The sequence below is a fragment of the Cornus florida genome, unplaced genomic scaffold, assembly GCF_030987335.1.
Source record: "Cornus florida cultivar Cherokee Brave unplaced genomic scaffold, ASM3098733v1 CherokeeBrave_3.0.0_Hap2_Chr04, whole genome shotgun sequence".
NCBI classification, from domain to species: domain Eukaryota; kingdom Viridiplantae; phylum Streptophyta; class Magnoliopsida; order Cornales; family Cornaceae; genus Cornus; species Cornus florida.
Window position 1 is genome coordinate 66,782,202 of NW_026775574.1, and position 16,762 is coordinate 66,798,963.

General features: G+C 36.1%; 1 protein-coding gene across 1 annotated transcript; it reads right to left on the reverse strand.

Annotated features, from left to right (window-relative positions):
* Positions 1-10,104: 10,104 nt before the first annotated feature.
* LOC132305050 (uncharacterized) lies at positions 10,105-10,701 on the reverse strand. Its single transcript, XM_059802737.1, has one exon. It carries the CDS (start codon positions 10,699-10,701, stop codon positions 10,105-10,107), a length of 597 nt encoding a protein of 198 aa, XP_059658720.1.
* Positions 10,702-16,762: the final 6,061 nt, after the last annotated feature.

Here is a 16,762-nt window from a genome sequence, read left to right on the forward strand (position 1 = left end):
CGAGGGTACCAAGCTGCAGCAATCAATTTTGCTAGATTTCCCAGCTACTAATAACGAGGCCGAGTATGAGGCGTTACTTGCCGGACTTCGGCTAGCTAAACAGCTACAGGTATGGTGTTTAAAAGTTTTTAGTGACTCACAACTTGTGATCAATCAAGTGACAGGGCACTATTATCCCAAGGAGGAACGTATGAAGTCATACAAAGATGCTGTAGAGAGTGCCATCCGGGAGTTCGATCAAATCAAATTCCATCAGGTACCACGAGATGAAAATGCCGAAGCAGATCGATTGGCCGCAGCCGCATCATCTTCAGAAGAAGAGTTGATTCGGCTTGTTCCAATCGATGTTCTCGAAGAACCCAGCATTAATCCCCGGCAAGAGGTGATGGTGATCCCGGAAGTTCCACGCGAGCCATGCTGGATTGATCCAATCTAGGCCTACCTCAAGGAGGGAGTTCTCCCAAATCAAAAAGCTGAGGTAAGGAAGCTTAGGCTTACCGCGGCTAAGTACTCAATCATCAATAACCAGTTGTACCGAAGGTCATTCTTCGGTCCTTATCTCAAATGTTTAACCCCTACTGAGGCTCTCACAATTCTAAAACAAATTCATGAAGGAGATTGTGGAAATCACTCGGGAGGAAGATCCCTTGCACACAAAATTCTAACCCAAGGTTATTTTTTGCCATACTTGGCTCGGAATGCCGAAGAATACTCAAGAAGATGTGACAAGTGTCAGCGCCATGGTCCAATAAAGCATCAACCTGCCGAAGGTTTGCATGCCATGGCTAATCCATGGCCGTTCGCCCAATAGGGGATTGATGTAGTAGGACCGTTACCCAAAACCATGGAAAAAAAGGAGCATGTGCTTCTGGCTACGGATTACTTCACCAAGTGGGTAGAAGCTGAAGCCTTCTCTAGCGTCACCCACGAAGAAGTAAAGCATTTCATTTGGAGCAACATTATTTGCCGGTTTGGGGTACCAAAAGTCATCGTAATGGACAATGGTAAGAACCTCGATAACAGAAGTACAAGAAAGTTCTTTAGCGAACAGGGAATCCTGTAAAAATTGGCTGCAGTTAGTCATCCACAAGGCAATGGGCAAGCTAAAATAACTAATCGCACGATACTTGGGTGCTTAAAGAAAAAATTGGAGAAATTGAAGACAAAATGGTACGAGAATCTCCCTCAAGTGCTCTGGGCCTATCGAACCACTCCAAGACGACCCACGGGAGAAAGCCCATTTGCTATGGCATATGGATCCGAAGCTGTCATTCCTACCGAGTCCATAATCCCAACCCTTCGGACATCCTTGGTACTGGAAGGGAACAATGAGCAACAACTCGAACATAGCCTTGATCTTGTGGACGAAAGGAGAGATGCAGCAACAATTCGGCTCGCGGCATACCAACAGCAGGTGTGTAACAGTTATAACAAACGCGTCAGATTCAGGAGCTTTCTGGTAAGCGATTGGGTTCTGAAGCAAGAGACAGCTCATGTAAAGAAACTGGAACCTAATTGGACCGGACCCTACAGGGTTACCGAAGTAGTGGGGAAAGGAGCATATCGTTTGGCCGAAGCTGGCGGACGTCCCATTGCGCGTCCTTGGAATGCAATACACCTTAAAAGGTATTTCCATTAGTTAAGTTTGTCAATTTTGCTGCAAATTCTTCACAAATAAGGCTGAGTATGTCCACAGTCAGCCAAACTTTTCTTTATTTTGCTTCTATATTCAGTACAACTCTACTCTATTTATTTTTTTCTATAAAAATGGGGGTCATACTACTCTATGATTATGCAACTTTTATGCATGCGTCGCATTAGGCAATTTTTATGCATGCCAAGTCGCACTATGCAATTTTTATGCAATTAGAAGCACTATGCAATTTTTATGCAATTAATGCAATTAGAAGCAAGCTGCTAAAAAGCATTCGTTACAATGATTTTTAAGAAAGAAAAAAAAAAAAAAAACATGAGTTATGGCCTATGCTTAAAACTTTCTATCCCACATCGACAAAAAAGTATATGCTACATTCTGTTATATATGGGAATATTCAAATAGTTAATTACGGTGTAAGGAGGGCCCACTGGTATTTAAGGCTGTCAAGCTCGATACCAGAGGCATTCCTTACACCGACCTTTTTGACAAAATTTAGTCTATATCCCACATCGGATAGAAATAGAAAAGAAATGCGGTTCATATATGCGTGGTCCACAACATTTGGTTGCCAAGAAGGGAGTATCAGTGGAGGAGGAAAGTCTCCAAAGTCAACAAATAGGAAACTTCACAGCCACTGTTACTCGCTTTCTTGGCCTCTTATCATTTTTGAATCCTCGGCCTCATGATAGGTTGTTTGAGAAAAAATATAAACAAACTTCCCCTCAGGCTCAGCGCCGTGGAGTAGTTCATTCGCCTCGGACCCTAACCTCCCCTCAGGGTCAGCGCCGGGGAGTAGTTCATTCGCCTCGGACCCTAAGTGTCCGGTTCGGCTAAACCTCCCCTCAGGCTCAGCGCCGGGGAGTAATTCATTAAACCTCCCCTCAGGCTCAGCGCCGGGGAGTAATTCATTAAACCTCCCCTCAGGCTCAGCGCCGGGGAGTAGGTCATTCGCCTCGGACCCTAGGTGTCTAGCTCAGCAAAAATCTCTCCTCGGACCCTAAGTGTTCGGCTCGGCAAAAATCTCGCCCCAGACCCTAAGTGTTCGGCTCGGCAAAAATCTCGCTTCGAACCCTAAGTGTCCGGCTCGGCAACACCTCCCCTCCGGCTCCGCGCCAGGGAGTGTTTAATTCGCCTCGGATCCTAAGTGTCCGAGACAGCTTCGGACCCTAAGTGTCCTATTCAACACTATTCCTCCACGACTCAGTGTCGAGGGACAATTCGCCTCGAATCCTAAGTGTCCGAGACAGCTTCGGACCCTAAGTGTCATATTCAGCAATATTCCTCCACACTCAGTGCCGAGGAATAATTCGCTTCAGACCTCTGGTGCCTGGATCAGAACTTTTTCCTCCGGACTCCAAGTGTTTAATACCCTGTGGATGTGGATATATCATAAGTTCATCATGATCCACCCCACATCAGGAACACACGAGAAGGAAAGAGTATGTATACGTCTACGGCAGGCAAGTAAAAGGCAAGGAGAGTTCACTTAACAGTTAAATCATTGTCCATATGAATCATCCTGAGATATCCACTAAACTGTTAAAAGGATCTCCTTCTTCCCACCATCCTTGCTTTTTCTCGGATAGCATAAATCCGAAGCATAAAGACAATGTGTTTTGTTTAAAAACATTACCAGTCAGAAAAAAATGAACAGTATCAAAAGCATACAACAAAAACAAATCAGTTATTGAAAGCCTAAAACAAAAAATTATATTCATTATCCCAAACATACTGTCAATAAAAACAAAATACATGGTTCTACTTCCTCTTCGGATCGAAGGGAGTAGATTCAAAAGCATCCACTACAGTAGGACTTGGGGTAGGAGGAATTGAAGCCGCAAGGGCAGAAGAGTTAGGAGTGCCCTTCAGGTGCGCCTTCACCATCTCGGCAAAGCGGATTTCAGCTTCCAAAGCCTCTGGCCCTTCATCATATGGGAAGTGCACCCCCACCTGCTTGTCAAAAGCGTCCGGATCCATCGTCCTAGGGCCTGAGCCCTGATTATAACCAGACCGGAACGCTTTAGCACTAGCCAGGTGTGCTAGACAGGAGTAGTGCCCCTGTATTTGCTTCCCCGCCTTGAAGCAAGTAGTAAGAGCCTCGGTCAAGCGTTGAACTTCGGCCTGAAGAGAATCCACCTTAGCCTCAGAGGCAGCCAACTGCCTCTTATACACATCCTTGGCTTCAGAAGCTATCTTCAGATTGGTAGAGGCAATGGTGGCCCTCTTCTCTGCATTGTCAAGATCCTTTTCCAGCTTCTTGATGGAGAGGGATTGGGCTTCAGCAGTGGCGTAGAGGGCCATGGTGTGGTATAGACTCTGTATAACAGAGAAACAAATATGAGCATAAATGGAAACATAAGCAAGCAAGAGTAACATAATTCTGAAGGAGCAATGCGAACCTCTATAGCCCGGACCGGGGCAGAGGGGAGTAGTTGTTCCAACCCGATTTGGCTGATGGCTTCCTCGTCCTTTGGGAGCCACATCCCTCGAGCCACCGCCAATGCAACTGACGGGTCTGTGATCACAGAATCCCCTGAATGCAGGACTGACTTGTCAGCCCTAGTGAAGGAAGGAGTCCAAGGAGCCCCAGTCTCAGCCAGAACAAATGCCCTGACTTCATCTTCAGGTTCGGCCTCTCCAGCCTTTTTCCCTCTGCTTTTAGAAGGGACCTTGCCCTTGCCAAAGGATGGGGGGTTGAGGCGAGATTTCTTCATTGGTGGTTCCTCAGCCTCCACCTCACCCTTAGTAGATCTAATAACGACCAAGGGTTGGGCATCTTCGGCTTTCTTTTTTAAAGCCTCAGCCCTCCGTATCTCCTCCTCAGTCATGGGGAAACTGTCAAAGGATGGTAGAGACAGATCCATGAGGTCTGCAGCAACAGCACTGGAGGCAATATCCTTGAGGTTTGAAGAAGTTAGCAGGTCCTCGATAGGCGAGGGGTCACTCTAGACTCGTTCCTCAAGAAAAGAAAGTCTGTTCCTTGCTGCGGAGGATGGGAATGTAGCTGAAAAAACACCAAGAAACTCATAAGTACGGCGAAACATTAAGACTTGGCAAGGAAAACAGCCAGAACACTTGGTATGAAGGGAGGTTAAGTATTCTATACCTAATTTCCCGAACTTGCGCGGGATGGGGAGCGTAATTGATTGGGGCATGAACCATTTTCCTTTAACTATAACCATCCTTTCTTTCCACTTCTTTTCGGATGAAGGAAGGTTCGTGCATATCCTCTGATGAAGGGGAGAGGTAAAAAAGAAGCGACCAGGCTCGGTCCCATGCTTAGATATATTGTAAGTAAGCAGAAGGTCGGCAAAGGTTAAATCCAGAGCCTCTAATTTCCGGCGCACCAACAGTGCCGAAAGGATGCGAAAGAAATTAGGATTTACCTGAAGAGGGGCAAGACCTAACTTGTTGAAAACTAAATGATACAAGGCATGAAGAGGGAACCGGAGGGCGTTAAGATGCCCTATCGAAAGAAGCAATTCACTCTCTTCAATTCCCTCGCCGGAGGTAAAATCGGCACCCTCGGGATATTCTGCAATTTCTACTCCCTCAGGAATATCAAATTCTTCCATTACCGAAGCAATAGAGAACTTGATACGGCGAATAGAGATGATTGCTTTTCTCTCTTCATGAGTAAGAACATTATCAGAGCCTGAGGTGGATGTCTCGGCTGGAAGGGGGGAAGTACCTAATTGATTCAACGAAAGACGATCTGTAGAAACCCTAGGAGGGGGAGCCCTAATGCGAACGGGGGAAGATGAAGGTGTGGATTCAGAATCCCCAATGTCTATACGTTCGGGAGTAGATGAAGTACTCATAATGAAAGATTGAAGAGAAAGATGTGGAAAAAAAACTAACCTGACAAAGCGATGGAATGAAGAACGAAGGAGTGCAGCGAGGGCGAATGTAACTCTTGTAGAATCTTGTATGACGGAGTAATAATGAAAGATCTCGAACCGTTTCTGAAGCAAAGTAAAAAACCGGTTTCAATTCCCTCTTTAATGGGAGCCGTCACTCAATTAAAAATGAAATTTGGGGCAAAGTGTAGAGGGAAAAAAACTCCCTCCAATAAAAAGCGCACACGTCATCACTACACATATCTACACTCCAAGGACATATAAGGCCCATCATGCTCGAGCCCAAATTGAGGGTATTTTTAGCCCAAGACCATTGTTATTTGTCCTCCAGCCTCCATCAAGGCCGAATCAAGAGGTCATCGGCCCAACTGGTTAATATTTAACATCTGGTCCGTTACTCAAGCCCAGCCAGATCAAAGTATGTTCAGCCCAGTTATTCAAGAATGCACAAGTCCTATCAGTTGAAGGATTTACCGTAGAAGGAAAATTCTGAGATAGGAAGTTCTGTACAAGGTAAGTTCTATGTATGGAAAATTAGACAACGGAAAGAACTCTATTAGTAAAGAATGTTTATATAGAAATAATTGGAGGGCAAGCAACGCGAGTCCAACCATAATTTTACAATCTTTTGTATATAAATAGAGGCTTAGACCTCCAATAAAGGGATCAAGCAATTCTACGCTTCGACATATATTGTTCTTGTTTATTTTTACTATTGATTGAGTGAGTTGTTTTATTTTTCTTAATCATTATTGGTTGAGCGAAATTCTGCACCTACATTTAGCTTTTGGATCTATTTCACCCACTTTCCCCTCTCTTTCTCTCTCCATTTTAGTATTGGATTCGGGAATGTAAATGCTTTAATTGATATTTTTATTGTATATACAATTCAAAGGGGAAAAAAAAGGAAATAAAATTCAATTAGAACCATGGAACCGAACTGAACCAAATTGTTTTTCACAATTTGGGCTGGTTTGGTTCATGGCTCAAATGGTTTAGTTCGGTTTCATATTTTCTGAAACCGTAGGGAGCGTTTTGGTTCTAAAAATCCTCAAAATCGGACCAAAGCAGGCCGTGTGCATCCCATACATACCAAAAAATTATGTGAGTAGGGATAGCCTTTAACAAGAACATAAAAAGACAAAATCAACATTAGAAAAGTTTATTGAACTTTGTAATCCTTCCAGTTCCTTCTATTTCTTATTTCCTTTCATTTTTCGAAAGATAGTAAAATCTATTCTTAAAGCCTAATTTGTATCCTTGAAAATTCTTCTATCTTTTTTTTCTTTTTCTTTAATAATTTATACCAAACACAATATATCATTTCCCTTCATTAACTTTATATATATATATATATATATATATATATATATATATATATATATATTTTGTTCGTTAATCTCCTGATAGACTTAAGTTCTGTTGCTTTTTATCGTCAATTTAATTTAAACCTTCTATTGCATATAAAAAGTCCCCAATTGCCTTTCTTGGAGCCAATTGGCATATTCATGCCTTTTTTTTACTCTTATAATTGAAGTAGTAGGTGGCACGTGTGTCCAATGGGGAAAAATAAGCCTAAGTTAATATTGATGACATCAACGAGGCCAAAAAGGATTGTGTCAAAATAAAGGGTAATTTGATAATACAGCGAGTAAAACACATTTAAAATGATATATATACATGACTTAAAAATGTTAATATTAATATACACGCGCGCGCGTGTATATATATATATATATATATATATATATCAATTAGAGTAGTACTAATTGAAAATAAAATGAAAGAAAATTTACGAAGGGTACCTTTTAGTGCACTAATCAGAAAGAGTCATGTGATTCACATTTGAAGGTAATATTAAAGTGAACCGGTGATGATGACATTGGTGTATGTCACTAGCACCCGATGGTTGCAAGTTCTAGTCTCCCCTTTATTTCCCCAAGTACCCATAATTAAGTGTTACTCTTTTCTATTATATGATGCATAGTTCATTGAATTGGTATTTTTGCTTTTCAAAAGTATAGAAAGCTCTTGGAAAACCATATATAATCATTATTAATCTTTTCAATTTCTTGACTTGTAACCATAACCCATGAGGGAGAGAATCTTAGTGAGAAAAGTTGAGAATATACTGATAATAATTGTACATCAAGTCATGAACAAGAGAAGAGTGCTTTGTTTGGTTGTTTGGAAAATGTGAGTGAAGCTTCATAGAAAGGCTCAAAAGCAAAGTGTTAGATTTAAATTTGCTTAAAAAGTTGCCTGTCGATGTACGTTTATGCCCATAGTTATACACAGGGACAATCCAGAAAACTATGTGCGTATGGACCGCCATTAGCAAAAATAAATTCTACATATTCTGTTCTTGAATGAATATTGATATACTATTCATTGAAGTGCTATTCATTTATCAAGAATAAATTCTACATATTTTGTTCTTAGTATTTTATAATTTGTGCTAACTCCAAACTACTAACTTGTTGCTTCTAAACATAACATTTTAAAACTATATAAATTTAGTTTATTTCATAATTTGGTAATTTGTGATATAAAAGTTCATAGATAAGTAATTTTCCGTCTTTTGTTTTTCATTGAAAATATATACTCCGTGTATACAGTATAAACACACTCAGGAAGCAAACACGAACTTTAAAGAGATCATGAAACTATGAAAGTAGGCATACTTTATGTAGGTGCACTGTATGTGTGTGTGTGTATATATATATGTGTGTGTGTGTATATATATATATATATCACAAATATTGTGATGAGGGTGCGAACTCGCATAAGGTGCTCGCGTCACAGCTCTCCCTGTATTTCACATTCATCTTATTCTAAAAGTTTTTCAATGCTTTCTTCCATAAAAATTCAATTGCTTTTACCGTCAAATTCCATTTCAACCTTTTATGGCAAGAAAAGGCTCTGCCCTTCTGGTCTGCCTTTCTTGCGACATACCCATTGGCATATTAATACTATTATTTTTATTTTTATTCTTATTTTTTTTATTTTTTTGTCTTTATAATTCAATTAGTGGTCACGTGTAACTTGTTTAATGACCTATTTAATAAAACAAAATATTATTTAAATTGTTAATAATACTCAATCAAACAATAAATACTAAAAAATATATAAATTTCAATCCAACCAAATTACTAAATAATTTACAACTTACAAAAGAATAAATTATTTGATACAGGTTTAGAAGTTATTTTGGAACTTAAATAGAAATTTATTTATGATACGTATAATTAAATGTGTATAAACAGATTATATAGGTTGAACCCCTCAATCCAAACATAACACGATTAACTAAACGGATTAATCGTATCAATCCGTTTGCGACCCAAATCTATTTAAGGTCAATACAAACTCGCTTAACTAGTATCGTGTTCGAGTCATATTGGCGAATGGGGTCAAACTTTGACGCCCCTATTCTATTCTATATTTTGACGTAGAGTTCAATGAATAGGTATTTTTGCTTTTGAAAAGTAGACCAACCATATATAATTTGCTAACCTTTTCCCATTCCTTGACTTATAACCCTAACCCATGAGGGAGAGAATCTTAGTGAGAAAAGTTGAGAATATTCCGATCATAATTGTACACCAAGTCACGCACAAAAGAAGAGAGCTTTGTTTGGTTGTTTGGATGTGAGTGAACCTTCATAGAAGGGCTCCAAAGCAGAGCATGTGAGGGTCAGTGCAGAAAGAGAGCTTTAAGGGGGTGTTCTGAATAGAAAACGGAGAAGTAAGAGCATAAATATTTTACTTTGAAGCTAAATAAGACTGTGTTCTATTTGGGCCATAACAATATATGCAAATTTAATATCAATCAATAGATTTCATCCAATGAAGGTTATTAAAAACAGTCGATAATATTAGTTTCTAAATTTCAGAGTGTCCAAAACCACCTCAATTCAAATTCTTGAGGTGTTTTGAACCCAAAAAAATAAAAAATCTCCTTATAGTTAGGATATTTCTTTCTTTCTTTCTTTTAAACCAAAAGCAATATATTAATGAGGAAGCAAAGATGGAACATCACTGTTCAATACATCAATAAAGTGCAAACTTTATTATACTCACTTTAAACTTTTTTACAATAAAAAAAATTTTCATACAATATATTCATACAAAAATAATAAATTACTTAAATAAAAAATACCTTCTTTTTTATGCATTATATTCTTTAAAAATTAAGAATTACTTAAATTGTTTTAAATATTCTACTTATGATTTTTATTTAAAAAATTAATTTCAAAATTTAATGATGAATATGTCATCAAATTAGTATATTTTTGTTTTCATAATTTATATCAATAAAAAATGTAGATTAAGTGTAATTCAATAAGAAACTTAATGAAATATAGTCAAACTAAATGTGACACATAGTTTCTTGAGTTAAAAAACACTTTCAAATATTTTTATTTCTGGTTTTCACACCAACAATGAAATAGGATATCGAGACAAAAAATAAAGCTTATATTCTAATTAACATACTATTACATGAATTTCTACTGTGTTTCTGCTAAAATTCTTAAAAGCTTGCTCTAATCAAACCTTTCCCTAGACTAACTTGAATCCAATTTCTTCAGAGCTTGTATTCTTCAAGCCATCTTTGCTTGTTAACCCTAGCAATAAAATCTTCAACTCTTTTGTTCAACTCCTGAACAGGTAAGCCAGGCTCCTCCTCTTCGCGATGACGATCACCTTTTCGATCTCTCTCTATCGTCTGCATGTTTTTCTTCTTCAATCCAGTTTCAATACTGTTTTTCTTCTCCTCACCAGTTAACTTTTCTGTCAATTTCCCTTCTTCTTTCTTCTCCTTGTACGTAGAGGCTTTGCGAAGAGCTTGGCTCCTCCTAACATACTCGTCATAAATCTCAGTGGCCGGAGATGGACGCGAACCAGCAAGCTTTGACTCTCGGACGAGGATGACAACAATGACATTGCCTACTATGAACAAGCACTTGGGGTTGAGGAAGAAAGAAATGAAGCTTTGGGTACTAACAAAGACAAAGTGGCTCATTGAAGACAATAGAGAGTGGAACCACAAAGGATATGAACACAACAAGGTACAAATCAGAGCTATGAGATAGTGAAGAACGAGATTGTTAGAAAAGTAGTACTCACCCTTCTTGTAACATTTCATGGGTTGAAGTTTTCTTGTGCCCTTGATTGGATCCATTGTTGAAATGGGCATGATTAATGGAGTTTCAATGTGGGATTATAGGGGCATATTAGGGAATGTGTTAGGGAAGTATATGATGGGGGGCTCCTAAAAGAACGTGGTAAAGATTGGCGAAGATTCTCATATGACTGAACATGGACTAATTGCAAACATAGGCTTATATAGTGAGGAAAAGGGAAGATATTTTGGTGGATTCAACACATGCTTAATTTATAATCATTTTGTAGGAGGGTGTTACTTTTTGAAAACCAATGCCAAAGTTAGACTCTGTTTCTAAGGTACTTTGCTTTTCACCTCTTTTTGCTTTCCATTGCTTCGTCTAGGTGGTTCTGAATTTTGTAAGACTACCTTTGATTTTTTGTTTTAAATGGTACTAACGGGCCAGTGGTCCATGTTAGGTAAAATTAACTCCTTTTAATTCACTCAACGGTCGATTGTTATTAAGTGTTAAATTCCTTCCTTGTCACACAAAGCGAATGTATTATCACATCACATCAACACAAGTATATATGGAGATAATAATCATACACATCCACGTATAACACAATATTTTACATGATTCACCCAGCTCTAAGGTTATATCCATGGTAGAGAGAGATTTTACTATTATGAGTCAAGAAAGAGAATATATAATTACATGTCAAAATCCCACTCACTCACTCATCATCTCTTTTGAGGCTAAATATATACAATCAGAAATTACATATAATCTCTCCTCTCCTCACAACACTCATCATTAAAACCCCTTACATCTTTTCTCCCTTCTCTCTCTCTAAAACTCTCACACCCATCTCTATTTATAGAGTCTTCAAAACACAATTCATTATTGGACAAATATTCTCCAACTTACATGCAAAAAGTTACCATATCAATCTCAACTCTAAAATAGAAACTTAATGGAACACAATTTCCTTCACAAATTTCAGCATTCCAAAATGGAAAAAGAAATTAATTTCTGCACACAATTTTAAGCCACAAACCCAACGGTCCAGCGATACCAAGTCTTTACTTTTCAAAGGAAATGGGGTCCGTGATCCAACGACAAACTCTTAGGGACTAGTTTGGTGCGGTATAATGGAATACAAAGAAAGTGGAATGGAATGTTCTTTATTCCATTCTTGTGTTTGGTGCCAAATTTTAAACTTGGAATGGTCATTCCATCAAAATCATTCCACCTTCTCATAAAAGGAATGACCATTTCATTCCTACTTTTAAAAAAATACAAACTAAAAAAAATATTAAAAATTAAAACCTAACAAATCACAAACCCACAGCCGGCATCATCATCATCTCCTTTATCAAACCCACCGCCAACATCATCATCTCCTCTATCGATAGTGAAACACACAAGAACACACAACCCAACCCAACCCAACCCATCTATTGCCGGACATAGGCTTATATAGTGAGGAAAAGGGAAGATATTTTGGTGGATTCAACACATGCTTAATTTATAATCATTTTGTAGGAGGGTGTTAATTTTTGAAAACCCATGCCAAAGTCAACTCTGTTTCTAAGTTGCTTTGCTTTTCACCTCTTTTTGCTTTCCATTGCTTCCTCTAGGTGGTTCTGAATTTTGTAAGACTACCTATGATTTTTTTGTTTTAAATGGTACTAACACAAATAAAATATAATAATTTTTTTTTTTTTTCACTGACCAAAAATAAATAAAATTTTGTTATGTTGAATAAATTGCCTCTTTGACTAGGTCAAAAAAATAAAAAATAAAACCATTTAAAAAATTATCTCTTTTGACATGGAAAAAAAAATTCCAAAAAATTATATTTATTGAAGAAATTATCTCTGTTGTCAAGATCTCAAATAATAATAATAATAATAATAAGTATAAAACGAACATGATTAAAAAATATATCTTTATTGAATAAATTATTTCTTTTGATAAGATCCCAAAAAAGAGAGGTTATTTTTATCGAATAAATTATTTCTTTTAACAGGACCCATATAAAATTACCAAAAAAATAAAGTCACCTCTTTTTTACTGAATTATAAAAAATTTAATTTTGTTGAATAAATATCTCTTTCAATTGTACAAAAAATAAATAAATAAATAAATAAAATGAAAATAAAAAAAATAAATAAATTTCACTATAGAATAAATTACCCCTTTTGAATTCCAAAAATAAAATTATTAGTATGGAATAAATTACTTTCTTTGAGAGCTCCGAAAAAAACAAGAGAAAGGGAAAAAAAAATAGTAAAGAAAGTAAAGAAGGTAAAAAATATATATAATAAAGTTGTATAAAGGGTAGTTATGGCATTATAAATTAAGGAATTGTGCATTAATAAATTCAAGGACCTTCTTGCCATTTTCTGTATAAAAAAAAATAATAAATAGAATGTAATTGGAGAAAAGTGAAGTCTGAATATGTCTCCTTTTTTTTTTTGGCCTTTAAAACTGAAATAGTGGTTGATTATTTATTTATTTATTTATTTATTGAAGTAGTAAGTTGCACGTGTGTAAGAATGGAGAAAAATAAGTAACTCGGGACTTAGGAGAGTGACCTCTTAAGAGCAGTACTTTAAATGAAATTAATATTTAGATATCTAGGAGACAAAAAAAGTTTGTGTCAAGGGTAATTTGTTAATCAACCAAGTAAAACACATTTAAGGTGATATATACATATGGCGTAAAACCTTAATATTTATACACACCTATACATATAAATATTATGTAAAAGTGACTGACATAAAAAATAAATAAAAAATAAAAATGTGGAAAATGTGTCATTTGGTAATAGATTATACAATGGGTTCCATATTGTGGTGCAACCCTAGCTTAGTTGAAGTACAAAACCCAACTCCAATTGTGAAAGACACAAAATGTGTGACAAGTTCTAACTTCCCCTTTATTTCACCATCATAAATAATTGGTATGACAATTCGTAATTGTGGGTCGCAATCGTGTCATGTCAATAGTATTCCACTAAACAGCTTAATTCGATCACTATCGTTTAATAATCGTGTCAAGAACTCTTAACAATAACCCGACCTGATTATTAAACGGGTTTAATGACCTATTTAATAAAACGAAATATTATATTATTTAAATTATTAATAATATTCAATCAAACAATAAATATTAGAAAAATATAAGTTTCAATCCAACCAAATTACTAAAAAATCTCTAATTTACAAAACAATAAATTATTAAATATTACGCAAGTTTAGATAGTTATTTTAGGAATTTAAATAGAAATTTGTTTATGATACGAATAATTAAATAGGTATAAACGAATTGAACCCCTCAACCTAAACACGACACGATTAACTAACGGGTTAATCGTGTCAACTCTTTTACGATCCAAATCCATTTAAGTTCAATACAAACCCGTTTAACTCATGTTCAAATTGTATTAACGAATTGTGTCAAACTTTGTCTCCCTATTCTGTTATGTTCTATTCTATTTTTTTTGATGCAGAGTTCAATGAATTGGTATTTTTACTTTTGAAAAGTAGTTCAACCATATAGAATTTGCTAATCTTTTTCCATTCCTTGACTTATATAACCCTAACAGACGAGGGAGAGAATCTTAGTGAGAAAAGTTGAAAATATACTGATAATAATTGTACATCAAGTCATGCACAAGAGAAGAGAGCTTTGTTTGGTTGTTTGGATGTGAGTAAAGCTTCATAGAAGGGCTCCAAAGCAGAGCATGTGGTGGGCAATGAAGTAAGAGCATAAATATTTTATTTTGAAGCACGGACAGAACAAATTTCAAAAAAACTAAGAGTGTTCTATTTGGGCTTAACAATATATGTGAATTTAGTATCAATCATTAGATTTCATCCAATGATGATTATTAAAAACAATCTATAATATTAGTTTCTAATTTTTAGAGTGTCCAAAACCACCCCAATTCAAATTCTTAAGGTGTTTTGAACCCAAAAAAAGAAAAATCTCCTTATAGTTATGATGTTTTTTTTTTCTTTCTTTTTAACCCAAAAGCAATATATTAATAAGGAAGCAAAGATGGAACATCACTTGTTCAATACATCAATAAAGTGCAAACTTTATTATACTCACTTTAAACTTTTTAACCATAAAAAATATATTTTTTTCATACAATATATTCATAAAAAATTAATAAATTACTTAAATAAAAAACACCTTCTTTTTTATGCATTATATTCATAAAAAAATAAGAAATAATTACTTAAATTGTTTTCAATTTTCTACTTAAGATTTTTATTTTAAAAAATTAATTTCACAATTTAACGATGAATATGTCATCAAATTAGTTCGAATTTTTTTTCAAAATTTGTTTTAATAAGAAATGTAGATTAAGTGTAATTCAATAAAAAATAACATTATAGTCATTTAATTTTAGTCATTATAGTCAATGCATTGAGGCATTTTACAACAAAACGTGATACATCTAATTATATGAAGTTTCTTGGGTTGAAAACACTTTCAGGTATTTTTATTTCTGGTTTTCACACTAACAATGAAATAGGATATCTAGACAAAAAATAAAGTTTATATTCTAACATATTATTACATGAATTTCTACTGTGTTTCTGCTAAAATTCTCAAAAGCTTGCTCTAATCAAACTTGTCACCCAATTGTTATAGTATCGATCTCATCTTTTTTCCTAGACTAACTTGAATCCAATTTCTTCAGAGCCTGTATTCTTCAAGCCAAATTTGCTTGTTAACCCTTGCAATAAAATCTTCAACTCTTTTGTTCAACTCCTGAACAGGTAAACCAGGCTCCTCCTCTTCCCGATGACGATCATCTTTTCGATCTCCCTCTATCGTCTGCATGTTTTTCTTCTTCTGATCAGTTAACTTCTTTGTCAAATCCCCTTCTTTCTTTTCCTTATACGTAGAGGCTTTGCAAAGAGTTTGGCTCCTCCTAACATACTCGTCATAAATCTCAGTGGCCGGAGATGGACGTGAACCAGCAAGCTTTGACTGTCGGACGAGGATGGCAACAATGACATTGCCTACTATGAACAAGCACTTGGGCTTGAAGAAGAAAGAAATGAAGCTTTGGGTACTAACAAAGACAAAGTGGTTCATGGAAGACAATATAGGGTGGAACCACAAAGGATATGAACACAAGAAGGTACAAATAAGAGCTATGAGAGAGTGAAGAATGAGATTGTTAAAAAAGTACTCACCCTTCTTGTAACATTTCATGGGTTGAAGTTTTTTGTACCCTTGATTGGATCCATTGTTGAAATATATATATATATATATATACACACACGAGGGGGGATTAAAGGGTCTTTGGCCTAGCAGTATAATCTCTCTATCCTCAAAGAGAAGAAGAGGGGTTCGAACCAGGCCTGGACAAAAGAGAAAAGGCGGTTGAGGGGTCTTAGAGGACTTAGTAAAGCTTGGTGAAGATTCTCATATGACTGAACATGGAGTAATTGCAAACATAGGCTTATATAGTGAGGAAAAAGGGAAGATATTTTGGTGGATTCAACACATGGTGCTTAATTTATAATTATTTTGTATGAGGAGGGTGTTACTTTTTGAAAACCCATGGCAAAGTAAGAATGTGTTTCTTAGTTGCTTCGCTTTTCACATCTTTTTGCTTTCCATTTCTTCCTCCAGAGAGTTCTGAATTTAAAATTACTAAAATGGCAGTTTGCAGGAATATGCACCGTCTTCTAATTTTGAGCCTAGGATGAAAAAGTATCTTTGTGACAACAAGTATGTATATAGGGTGCACCGAGAAATTATTAGATGGTTCGGTTTAATTTAGACTATTAGATTGAGAAAATTGCCTCACAAAAATGCATTAATATCTTGAAAAATTATATTACATTAGTTTTGATTATATTAGTCTACCACATGTCAAATGATTCAGGACTATTTAATAATTTCTTTAGTGCATCAGACACATATACTAAGTCATATCATTGATTCCAACCAATTTTCAAATTGGTTGAGAACAGTAGGTGATCAGTTCAACCAACTTGAATGATACATGACTTAGCATGCTCGGCACCCTATATCTACTCTATATCAACTGTGTTGTGGGCTTTGTAATTGATGTGAGTGTATTAGATGTCAATTACCCTG